This window comes from Pelobates fuscus, chromosome 7, assembly GCF_036172605.1.
Source record: "Pelobates fuscus isolate aPelFus1 chromosome 7, aPelFus1.pri, whole genome shotgun sequence".
Classification (NCBI taxonomy): Eukaryota; Metazoa; Chordata; class Amphibia; order Anura; family Pelobatidae; genus Pelobates; species Pelobates fuscus.
The window spans coordinates 141,292,784-141,306,246 of record NC_086323.1 but is presented as its reverse complement, the minus strand read 5'-3'; the positions used below and the strand labels follow the sequence as shown (position 1 = coordinate 141,306,246).

Here is a 13,463-nt window from a genome sequence, read left to right as displayed (position 1 = left end):
ACACACATTGCATTCATACACACACAGCATTCATACAAACACACTGCATTATATACACACACACACACACACACACTGCATTCATTATATACACACACTGTAAATAAATATTCAATTAATATAATTTTTTTAGGATCTAATTTTATTTAGAAATTTACCAGTAGCTGCTGCATTTCCCACCCTAGTCTTATACTCAAGTCAATAAGTTTTCCCATTTTTGGGGGGTAAAATTAGGGGTCTTGACTTATATTCGGGTCGACTTATACTCGAGTATATACGGTAATTGTTAATTCTGGGTTTTGAGCAGTAGCTATACTTTTTATTAGGCATTTGGCTGAGGTTTCATTTCTTTAATCCCTGGTGATAGCTAAGCTGTTAAATGGTCCTTGAGCCGTCATTACTGATGTTTTTTTTTCCAATTTTTAAGTAGCTCTATCCGGAACATTATTGTCTGCACTTTATCTCTGAAAAAGCTCTGGAAGAGGTCTGAAAGTTGATCACTTGTTTGCTGCTGTGTGTGTATGGCTTTGATACTGCAATAAAACCAGTTTTGCTGATATAAAAAAAAAAAGTGTTCTCTTTATTATAATATTTATCTTCAGCCGCAGTAGCCCCAGCCAATTTAGGGACAGGAGACGTTGAGTGTCCTGCACCAGATTACATATATTCGTTCTCCTGGATACATTACTAAAGCATCATTGTAACTATCATTGACCTTTATATTCTAAGCTCATTTGAACAGGGCATCACTTCTCCTTGCTCATATATGTGACATGTATATTTTCCTGTTGTACCATGCTATATATGGTAAAACCCACAAGGTTCTGCTAAACATTTTTGGGCAAATCTCTTAAAAGGAGTTAATGTACTGTAACTCACTTTTTATTGATAAGACCCCATGAAGTGTGAGCTAGATTTCTTCTGAGTAAATTATTCCAGCTACAAGGATACCCTTAAAGCAGTTGAGAAATAAGGGTGTAAACGTGCTTCGTTAAACTTGTAACTACCATTATGGAAATCAAAAGCAGGTAAGTCAAAACGTTAATTAACCCTAATCAATAAGTTGCACATTGAACATCTGCAAGTCTGTTTTCATATATTAAATGTTTCCATTTATGTATTTAATATACTGTACATCTTAGATTCTACACAATAACATCTAATATTGGTATTAACCAACAGATCAAGGCTTGCAAATGTCACATATCCAGAATGACATGGCCATCGCTGTGAGTTCTACATTCCTGGGATTCCAATTCCATCTGTAGTATTGCTCCACGTTTCCTTACCCATAAGGAATAAACATATGCCGTGGTGTAGTGAGACTGCTACTTGGGAGCAAATCCTCTCCATCAATGTTGGGCTTGTCTTCTGCTTAGTAAAAGATACAGGCACTTGTTCCACTCCAACATACTATCTCTCATTCAGATTGTTTAAAAAGAAATGTTACTCAAACATCTTCTAGAACACACAAGGCTTCAACTGCACTGCTAGGTCCCTGGGCGATACCGCCAATTACAAACAGCATGTTGCTGGACTGTAGACTTGAGCAGGAACATCGACCGGTGGGCATGGATGGGAGAATCTCCCACTTCTTCTTGGTCAAGTTAAAACCTTCCACGGAAGCCAAGGGTGAAGACTGATTGCCTGTAAAAAAGGAATAGAATGGCTTTATATATATACGGAGAAATGAAAGAAAAAGAACATTTTTTGTAAATGGTGTTAAATGTTAAAATTACTTTAAGCTCGTCGCACATTGTTGTATAAGAGTATGAAATTATATTTTATTCCACCTGTTCTCTAATTAACTGACATTGGCATCTTTATTAATGAATCAAGTCCAGAAAGTGTGTAACAGGAATCTTTTCTCAGAAAACAAGGGTTAATTTTTGAGACGGAGAGCAACAAAGCGTATAAACTCTGACAAAAGACATAGTTGCTTTAAGGGCAATCATCACTCCACATGGACAGTATAAAACACATTTAAAACTAGCTTTATCTTCACAGTACATCAATGCGCTAGTATTTAATTTATCAATATAGGTTAGTACAGGAAACAGTTCCATGTCATACTCCCCCACTGCAGAGCTACTCTGTCCTTTAATACCTTTGGTCTACTCATTACAATAATCCCCCCTCCATAGTCACCTCCACTAAGTCATACAAAGTCCCCAGCAGTGTATGCAGCATGTAGCAGCCATAGTTTGAGTGCACACATCTCCCCCGAGCTACATTTCCAGCATCCCAACCTTGCATATATTATCACGTCCCCCTCTCATGTTTCTATATCGCTAGCTCGCTCAGTCATATGGTACAGCGCTACAGAATATGTTGGTGCTATATAAATACCAAAAATCATAATGATAATAATTAATAAACTGTCGCCTTTTCACTTTTTTTTTTTTTTTTTAATTCTTTATTTTTGTAGTGCATAAGCTTTGAACAGATGCATGAGAGGTACCCCAAAGGCAATCCTCCAGCTGATAATCAACAGTTGAACATAAGGATACATGTTAAGTCCAGCACATTTTTATATAAGAAAATGGTAGATGTTGAACATTATATGCGTTCGTCGCTTTGGGTGCTTAGGTAATCTTGCTACAAGATGCTATAGCGTTTTATTATCTAGTTATGACGTTACTATGCTTGTCAGGAACAAGTAGGTGCTTATAAGTTAAGCGTAGAAGTGATATTGTACAACATATTCAGGTACTTGCCTATAGACTATGTGTCGCAGTTGCACGTAATTTTAAAGGGTAAGTAGGATGGCTGCATGTTTTCCAACGTGACTATAGTGTGTGTAGAGCATTTTCAGCGTTAGTTAGACAGATTGGTAGACCTACTTGAGTATGTTATTTAGCAAACTAGCGGGCATATAGGTGAGGGTGACGCTTTTAGGTGAGTTAGTACAGGCTTGTCGTCAGCCTCTTAAGTAAAATTAGAGGGATGCGTCTCGGTTACAGTAGGTAAACATACAAGTGTATGGGTAATAGGCTGTCTTTGACGGCTTCAACATTAGTATGAAAGAGAAGTTAGTCAATGGTTACTGTGGGTAGGCAAGCTAGGTAGAGCTACAGTGTGTGCTAAAGAACAGTGAGGCAACAATGTGGGAACAACAATTTAGGAACCATGAACATAAAATGGATGACACATTAAGCTACTTGCTCTGTGGGCTCTGCGGTACAGCAAGTATAGTTCATCAGTCCTTCAGCCGATGCCCATAGAGGGATAGTTCCTGTTACCCCTGCTTACTCCGATGGGGGCTTTCTCTCGGTCATTTGGCCCAGGCTTCTCAAGGCTCCCCCTCCAGCTCTCCGTCCAAGCTTTTAGTCGCGCCTCTGCCATGGCGTATCGTGGCTGGGGTCTAGCTCCAGCACTGGGCAAAGGGGTAGATCTCCGTGTTGTGGCACCTCCATTTCTCCACTGCCGAGTTACACTTTGCTGGTCGGATGCTGTCGAGGCCGCTGTGTGTGGAGCAGGTTGTACACGTTGGCGGGCCCCGCACTGGTGTGCAGAAGCGTGGGTGCCGGCTCCCAAAGTTTCCCGCCTTTGCGGTTGTCTATTCATGTGTTTACGAATTACCGCCCTGAAGGTCTGCAGTGGGGATCCGTAAAGCCGTCGGCGAGTCACCGGTCGTAGCCATGATGCCACCGTTTGGGCTGCTTGGAGGTAGGACATTAACCTGTCACACAGTGCCGTGTGGAAACTCGAGCAGAGTAGGTCTAGGGCTTCCAGGGAGTGTGATTGGAGATGGGTGCTATTTTTCCCTCTCTGTGGTTCTTGCTGGGCGGTCGTTGTGGATGAGCCCCTGCAGGCTCGTGCCTCTGCTGATTGTGCAACTGGGGTCGTTTGCCTAGCAGGCTTGTAGGAGTCTTGTGGTGCTGCGCCATATGCTTCCGCCATTTTGGAGGCCCCACCGCCCGCCTTGCTTGGGTTGGTCGCAGGTATAGTCGGGTGGTGTCGGGCGTAGGGCTCCACTGTTGGCGGGGACCGGGATGTCCCCCACCGGTCCATAGGGGGGGGAGGGAGTGTTCCATGCTCGCAGGTGGCTATGTGCAGCTTACTGGAGGACGGCCGCCTTTCCCTGCTGCCTCCCGCGGTAGGCCCCACGCTTCTTTTGCTGTGACCGGTGGTTCCGGGCATCGGGTCTGGTATCAGTCGGTTCGGTATGGTCTTCCCCGACCGATGGGCCCCCTTGCAGGAGGTTAGTGGCATTTTTGTCCGTTTTAATGGTCGTTTTTGTGCCTGTTCTGCCGGAGCTCGTGGAGTGCACGTCTTCTCTGGTTGCTGGTTAAGCTCCGCCCCCGCCTTTTCACTTTTAACACAAGATAAAACCCAACTAAAAGTTAGCTGTTACTTCGCTATACATTTTTATAGGGTGTTTTATTTTCAGGCAAATCATAGCAAAGGATGTAAATGAATTAACTCTTGCAGTGCCGTACGCACAGTACATGCTCTTTGAAAAAAAGACTCCACCACTGTGTGGGAGATGTCACATGCAAGCCTGCATGCGGAGCACAGTGGGTGTCTGGAGCAACAGGGATTCCTGTAGCCTAAGTATCTGTAAAAGCAAAGACAAGTAAGACAATGACTCTCATCATCTCATCCAGCCTTCACTTTGTTTCTTAAGACTGATGTGTAAAAATGTTTCCTTTTCCTTCCTCTGGCTATCCGCTGGTGCTACCTCCCTGCAGTTTTCGAGACAAGCATCGTTGCCATGGATATGCATTCAATGGGATGTCATAATTCAAAAATCCTGTTTCACATATTTTTCTGCATTGTTCAATCAACAAGGTTGATTGTTCAATCAACAAGGTTTAGCTGTAATTTTTCTTTCTGTACGAGTTATTTATGTCATATTTGTATCACAAAAATCCTGCTTTTTAAATGTTCACATCTTTATCATTGGATAACCTGACAAACGATACATGATTCTTTCTCAGTACATATCTATCTCCAGGTGCACACATCACTAAATTATATCCTACTAGTTTTCTCCTGCGGTCTTGGTCGTCATACCCGCTTGACTGACAGAAGTAACCTTTTCTTTCTATCAGTCCATAGAATCAGTCTAAGGAGGGAGACAAATGAGTCAGTACAGCCCCCTCGCGCTGGTAGAACCATATGGATCAGTGATGTGCGCAGAACAGGGGATTATACAGTATATTCAAATAACATGGTTTAATGTTTGCTAGAGAACATTACATATTATTTACTATGTTTTGCTGTAGAATTATTGAAAAACTAATTGATTTGGTAATCCCATCTTTCCTATTCCAGTACTTACTATAGACCTCCGGATCTGGTATCCAGATGGTCTAAGTAAATTCTTTCACTATGTTTTGCTGTATCCTACAAATAGAATAGACTCCCCCATTGCTACTGAATATGAGCAATGCAACGTGACAACAGTTAAAAGATAGCCAGCTCCTAGAACTAGCTAAAATCATACATACATAGGAGGTCCACATCACTGCTATTGGCACTGGAGTGTAAATTTAATTAGCAAATTGGAGGGGAGATTAGCAAGTCAGTACCCAAGTGTCACCTAGACCTGGCAATTAAACAAAATGGGTAGAAAAAGTAGACAGGATGGGAAATGATAAAACATGAGATTTAGAGGAAATGGGATCAGTGCACGCAGTGAGGAAGGCTAAAAAAAAGGGGCACAATCAGACAATTGAGTAAATCTCAGAATCACTGATATAAATCTTTCTGGATATTCCTGTTTGAAGACATTGGTGAGAGAGAGAGAATAATGAGAGACTGGGGTTACGTACAAAAAGAATAATTTGAGGCTGTTTTTCTTGAGGTTTTCCTATTTGCACCTATTTATTCCCTTATTTGCACCAAAATATTCCCTTCTGCACCTTTTTTTCCTGTTCTATTTGGTTCTTCGAGCTGCTTTCAATGTATGAAGAAAGAGGTGTAAGAGTGTGTCACTGTAATCACTGTCAAAGTGGCAGATTTTCTTAAACAGTTCTTCCTTTATATTTAAGGAATAAAAATCCTTCAAATTCCGAATGTGTCTTTTTTCCCCCTTCACAATATTACTCATTTATCCTATTTTATGAATTTAATCATTGATAAAATCTTCAGGGAAAAAAAAGCAAAAAAATCCAAAAGAGGAATAAAAAGAATAAAAAGTGTCAGAACAATGTATTATTTTGGCACATTGTAGAAAAAGAGGAAAGATGTCAGGAAAGTATGAAGGTGGAGACAGTTTTATATGTAATAAAATGGTACAGTGGTGCAGTGATCTGTCATAATCCATCTCAACACACATCCCACCGCTTTTATATAGAAGAAGAATGGTGCTACAACATTGCACCCTACAACCATGTAATGTTAGGATCCCAAGAATTGTTTATCAATAATCTATTTATTTTTATTTATAAAGTGCCAACAAATTCTGTAGCGCTGTACAAAAGGTGGACTAACAGACATGTATTTGCAACAAGACAAGCTGGACACACAGCTACAGAGGGTGTTGGGGGGCCCTGCTCAAACAAGCTTACATTCTAGAGGGAAAGTGGTAAAGTGGCACAAGAGGTAAGGGTAGGATGTATTTCATGTACGGGGAAAAGTAGGTTGCTAGAACAGTGAAGGGTTCGTTTTTTGGATGACCCAGTTGCAGAAGAGGAAGCAGGGCAGGCAACCAAGGTGCGGGAAGTGAAAGCCATTAACATTTGATATGGTTTCCTAAAGAAGTGAGTTTTAATGACGGAACTGAGACTGGGTGAGAGTCTAGCCGAGCAGAGAAGGGCGTTGAATAGGAATAAAGCAGCCCAAGAAAAGTCTTGAAGGATGGGGTCAGAGGTATTAGTACGAACAGGTAATAGTTGCAGATGGGCAGAAAAGCGTAAGGCCCTGGACAGGATATACTTGTGTATCAGTGTATCAGTGAGTATAGATAGGTAGGAGCAGAGTTATGTCATGATTTGCAAGCAAGTGTCAGAATTTTAAATTGAGCCTCATATCTTACGGGAAACCAGTGTAAGAACTGACTGAGGGGGCAGGCATAAGATGTGTGCGTAGATAGAAAGATGACCCTCAAAGCTTATTATAGACTGTAATGGGGACAGCTGGGAACGCATAAGACCACTGAGAAGCTAGTTGCAGTAGTCAAGGCAAGAGATGATATCGGCATGGACCAGCACCATGGCCACATCCGGAGTTAGATATGGGCAGATGTGAGCTATGTTTCTGAGATGGAAATAGCAGGATTTGGCAAGTGACTGGACTTCAGGCGCCAAAGAGACAAAGGTCAGAGTCAAAGAGGACACCTAGGTAGAAAGCCTGCGAGGTATAGCTAATTGTAGTGCCATTAACTTGGAGACAGACAGACACACACGGGAGTAACAAAACTTGAGAGAGGGAAGACCAGACGTTCTGTTTTGGCCAGGTTAAGAAAATGATCATCGATCCAGTTGTAAATAGCAGAGAGGCAGTTTGAGACATGAGTTAGGAGGGATGGTGAGAGATCAGGAGAAGACAGATAGATCTGCATGTCATCCACATAGAAATGACATTGGAAGCCAAAGGAGCTAATGGGTTTACCAAGGGAAGCAGTAAACAGTGAGAACAGTAGGAGACCAAGGACAGAGCCTCGAGGAACACCGACAGAGAGGGGTTAGGGAGAAGAACAAGAGACAGAAAAAGAAACACTGAATGAGAGTTTGATTATTTATTTAAAAATTAAATAATATATATATATATAATTTTAATATCTATAAAGAGGTATCATGTCAGCTTTGAATGTCAGGTGCACATTAAATGAAATTCCTTCCTGCAGTGGAAATCATTTTCTGTCTCAGTGGTAATACTTCTAGTTGGCACACAAGAGTCTTCACAAAATCACTGAAACTGGAAAGAGTTCAGACACGGACAGGAAAGTAATAAAGAAAATGAAAGATTTTACTTCCAAACAAAACCTTGCCAGGCACAGTTTACATTAGAACTGAGATATTACATGAAGCAATGATGAAACAATATACTCAAGGTGAACACAATGTACCCTGCAGGTTAAAAGGAAACTTTCACCTACATGAAACATAATTTCAAATGACTGACCTTGGGGAGCAACTGCGGAGTGGATGGAAACACTAAGAGCCCTTTTCCCATATTCCTAATTAGAGACCATTCTGGCAGGCACATATACCTCATTAAACACTCACACACAGCTATTTGCTGACACATTCATTACTCACCAACAGTAAAACAAAAATGCATGAAGAATAGAGATCCTGAAAGGTTGCATACTACTTCGTCAATAGCCTTTACAGGGCAGGAGGGACTATTTTATAATAGAATTTATTTATAGAATACAATGGTGAGGTTCTAGTTGCACAGTACCTTCCATAAGTACGTATCCCTCTAATTTCAGGGCAGTCTAAGCTACTACCACAATTATTGGGTTATGTGTCAAACCATTTTTGACACATACTGAAAAGTTCCCCCATGTGGCCCTGGATCAGTCCCTCACTCATCGCATTGCTGAGGCAGCAGTTACATTTGATTGGTTTACGCTCTTCGCCATTCAATGCCATCAAAACACATACAAAATTAGTATTGATAAAGCTGAAGTATAACAATCCAATTCAACAGAGTTTGACAAGGAACCGGGGGATGCTAGCTGAGCAGACTGGCTCGGGAAACACTACAGTGGGCTATATTGGTATGGTGCTTAGATTGCCCTTTTAAGAATTTGTTTTTTATTCTGTTAACAAGGCTTTATTGAAGCAAACATAGTTATACAAGTACAATAGGGCAACTGGTATGTGTGTGAGACACGCAGGTCTCAATGCATATAAACAAAGATGCTGTTGAGAAATAGGTATACAGTTTTCAGTATTAAATAGGAATGAAGAGGATAAACATATACCATTGTGTAGGTATCAAGGCCTAAAGGACATCACATAATATAATGCACTAGCAGACATACCCTTCAGTGATGGGCTATGTGCGGGGTCCGCGTCATTATTATCATACTTGTTTCCGTTTTTGCTAGCGCGGGTTCAGTTACACTGGGGGCATCTGAATTGTAATTGTTGTGTCTGGGCTATTGGTCTTATGCATGTGCTTTTGGGAAGACTGCGTGCCGGAAATTTGGGGAGTCGGGCAAACAATTTGAGGCAGGAGATCCAGGTTGTGGCCAGGATCAGGATGGTTGCGTACATATGCGTCCCCATATCTCTCATAAGTCCTATGTTGCCATAGGAAAGGACTCTCGGAGTTGGTCTATGACTATGTCAGTACCAATATTAGTGGTTTGCTCCCATGATTCCCGCTACGTTGTCTGGGCCCGTTCAAGTCATCGCCTTCAGGGTAGGCATTAGTTAGAAAGATGGAAATAGATAATGAAGCAGTAGGTAGTAGGATAGTATAAGACAGGTGAGCAGTGCGGTAAGGGGGGAACATAGTGGCGAGTTGCGGGATAGACCCTTTATTCAAGACCCTGTGAGTCAGCACCTACCCGCGCCACATACCCAAACCAGGGCCACCACAGGTCCTTGTGTTTTATGTCATTCCCTACAAGGTACGCCTGCTTTGCTTCTGCTGACTGGATTTCCCATACCCTATCCAACCACTGCTCCATTGTGGGGATCTTGTCTTGTTTCCAGAGGGCAGGTATCAGAGATTTGGCTGCATTTAGGAGGTGACGGTAGATAGATTTTTGTATGCCCCTAATGGGGATGGGGTAGCATGCAGGAGAACATATTCTATTTCTATTTCCAAGTCCTTGGAGTTGACTAATTCCCAGAATGGTTTTATTCAGGGACAATCCCACCATAAGTGTCTGACTGTCCCTTCTGCCTCTCTGCATCTCCAGCATGTGTTTGGTACTGCAGGGAACACCCTGTGCAGGTATACAGGTGTCCTGTACCAAGAGGAGAGCAGTTTGTAGTTGATTTCCCAGTATCTGGTGCTTACCAAGCTTTTATGGTATAATATTAGGATCTTCTCCCACTGTGCGTCTGTGATAGTTTTACACAGGATGGTTTCCCATGAGATTTTGCAGGTGTGTTTACTCTTAAAATGCCCAACGAGTAGATGTTAGTAGAGCGAGGAGATCGCTCCATCAAGTTTAGTTTTGTCGTTACATAAGCTTTTGAACCAGGTGAGTTCAGAATGTACAGCTATTTTGTCTGGTAGCGTGTGGCAGAAGTTTCGTAACTGCCAGTATCGGAATGTTTGTGGTTGAGTTGGTGGGGTGCCCTCTATGAGTTCTGCGAGAGGCCTCAAGCCTGTGTTCCTTAGGACCTTTTGTAGTGGGGTAACATCCTCATATCCAAGGAAGTCCCACTCGGTGGCAATCCACCTCCCATGAGGGGGTTATTGGCCACAGGGATCATCAGACTCAGCTTTGGAGAGATGTGTGGAGCTCCGCGGGCTCCCTTTTAAGATATTATACATATTGAGAAATGTTTTATTTATATTCTTTATTTAATTTATTTTTTTTATGAAAGAAAGAAATAGAGGGGAAACAAAAGAAAAAGAGTGGTAGACAGAGATAAATAAATATAGAGAGAGAAAGAGAAAGAAGGAGAGGAAAGGGAAGAAAGAGAAAGACAGAGAGAAAGAGAGAAATAAAAAATAGCTGCATTATCTATCAATAGAGAAGCATTGGGATAATACAGTGAGGAGATGCCGATTGTTGCAGTACAGAGATTGGTACGCGTGCGCAGTAGGACCCTGCAATGCTTCTCTGTGGATTGGCTGAGATCATCATCTTTGATGATGGAAAAAATATTTAGCAAGTCAGAGAGTAAGGTCAAAACCTCGAAAAAAAAAATCAATCACTTATACAAGCAAATGTCATCTAAACTGGGGCTATCAGAAGCCATAACACGGTGACGGAGAGTATGTGGATACTTTTTTATAGTACAGATTTTAGCTAGAATTCATCTATCATTCAGCTGCTCCAGGATGTCAGATGGGTCTCAGCGATGTCACTAGCTGTCACGGGAGTACGATTACAAAAGGAGATGCTGATGCTGCTGGAGTTCTATAATCGGAACCTTCCTGCCACATTCTAATAGAGGATCATGGGAGTAATAAGTTAAATGCAATTTTACTTTAATTAAACTGAAATGTAAAAAAAAAAATTATTTCTTAAAAAAATGTGAAATAAGTGGTAGTTTTTAAGGTTAATTTTGGATTATATCATCAATCATAGCTCATAACATTTATGTGGACCTTTTTCTAAACCTTTTCATCTGTACACCAAATTTAAAGGGTAATTTATTTTTCTAGAAATGAAACTGTTTCTATTTTCCATTGTTATCTCTTGACCCTGAAATTTTCTCTTTTCTCTTTTCTCTGATAATGAGTAATACCCGACCTGTTTGGAGCACCTGCACACAGCTACAGCAAGCTTTCTGGAAATCAAGAAAGTAACATCTGGAGGTTGTAAGAGATACTGAATATATACATCTCATTTTCTTGGACATTTTTTATCCCAGAGCTTGATTATGTAGCCAGGTGGGTTATTATTATTATTATTTTTTTTTGTTTTTACAAATATGCAGAATAAACTGCAGCCAAAGAGATTTCTCATAGTTTTGAATAACTAACCATCTTATTTAAAGCTGATCAGGTGGTGTTATTTCTGTGTAAAATGCAAGATGCTAACTTCAACAGCTAAGTTCAGGCAATCATTCAGCTACAAAATATGATGGTTTGGGTCAAATAAAATTATAGCCTTGATTCCCTTCCCTGTCAGTGGCAGCCTAGAAATGTGTTTAAATTGATAGAAATCTGCTGACTGAATAGCATTAGCATGTGCAGCATAATAATCTAAACTTAAAAAAATACTAATACAATTCTTTTCGCTCTACTGTTAGCTAGCTGTATACAGAGATAGTAATGGTTTTTATTTATTTTTGGTTGTGAAGTTACACATTATACATTAAACCAAGGCTCCAAACACCATATACACTACAGTGTGCCATAGTGGTTATGGTGCCACCTTTTGCAATAAACACTCCCCCAGAAAGCTGGGAGCTATCTGAATGACCTAAGCACCGAGGTGCAGGGCTGAGTTCATTGGCTGAGAGCAATCAGATGACATTCTCAGGCAATTATCTAGCTCTGTACTATTATTAATAGCACCCAGATTGACATGTTATATGTAAATTATTCCAAGGTAGAATATAGAGGCTCTGAAGTGCAAAACAAAGTGAAAAACTGTGAAGTGATGAATAGTGTAAAAGTGCAAAATATGTGACACTTATTTTAAGTGTCACATATTTTGCACTTTTACACTTATTCATCACGTCACATTTTTTCACTTTGTTTTGCACTTCAAAGCCTCTATATTCTACCTTGGAATAATTTACATATAACATGTCAATCTGGGTGCTATTAATAATTAAGTAGTTCTATATTCATCCTCCTTGATTTATATTTTAATATTAGTGATTCGGCACTTGTTCACAGCACTTCATAGTTGTGGATAGAGCATGGGGAAACACGATACTCTTTGTATATACTCTTTGCTTAGAAACGCCTACGCACGTCTGACGTCATTAAGTCCGGTCACGAGTCCCTCCTGTGCACTTCCAGGTTCGGTCAAGTGTGGGATTGCTCCTCACTTCACATTGGTAAGTTGATATTCCATATTTTGTATATATTCACACTTGTTACACTCATATTTTGATCTTGAAAAAGACCATTGTGTGGGTCGAAACGTCATTGGGACAAATTTGATGTGTTAAATAAATTTTCGTTTGAAAGAAAAAAGACCTTTGAGTGCACCTTCTCTCTACTGGATTGTATCATTACGCTAAGGGAGCACCTAGGCAAGCTTTATGCATTTGAAATCAAACGGGTGAGTGCCAAGATACACTGGTTTATATATATATATATATATATATATATATATATATATGGCATTTTAAATAAACACAGTGAAGTACATTTATCTGGAGTCTCATATTTGTGAAATGTTATAAATTTTATAAAAGTGCAGATTTCAATAGAAACCAATACTTTTATAATTGGGGCCAGAAACATCTCCCTTGCTGTCATTCAGACAGCCACGGAGGGTTTTTTTCTGCTTCTGTTAATTCCACATTGTTAACAGAATAGTCAGGCATGTAGTAGTTTGGTCTCTTCTCCCAATGCCCATTAGTGTATTGCTTTGAAGCTCAGTGATATATACAAACTCATACAGCACACTGTGGGTTTTATTCCTCTAACTTTGTGATACAATATTTTACCCATAACATTGCATTTAGTGCTGTTAGCTTTCATACACTCTGCAGATTACTGTGAGTCTGTCTTATTGCTGTGGAGCTCTGTGATACACTCATACACTCTCCATATCACTGTGAGTTTTATTGTTGTGGAACTTTGTGATGCATTCATACACACAGCTAGTGGTGTATTTTGGTTTTGTGCTGCCCTAGGCATGACTAAACCTGGGCACCCCCCTAATCTACATTTCCCCACCCCTTCCT

At 40.6% G+C, this 13,463-nt stretch overlaps 1 protein-coding gene across 1 annotated transcript in view; it reads right to left on the bottom strand.

Moving 5' to 3' along the window:
• Positions 1-223: 223 nt before the first annotated feature.
• Positions 224-13,463, bottom strand: part of KLHDC8B (kelch domain containing 8B) — a 173,807-nt gene continuing 160,567 nt past the window's right edge. Inside the window, exon 6 of the mRNA XM_063426719.1 lies at positions 224-1,647. Within this exon, the coding sequence (XP_063282789.1) occupies positions 1,451-1,647 (197 nt within the window). The 3' untranslated portion in view covers positions 224-1,450. The remainder of the gene's footprint in view (positions 1,648-13,463) is intronic.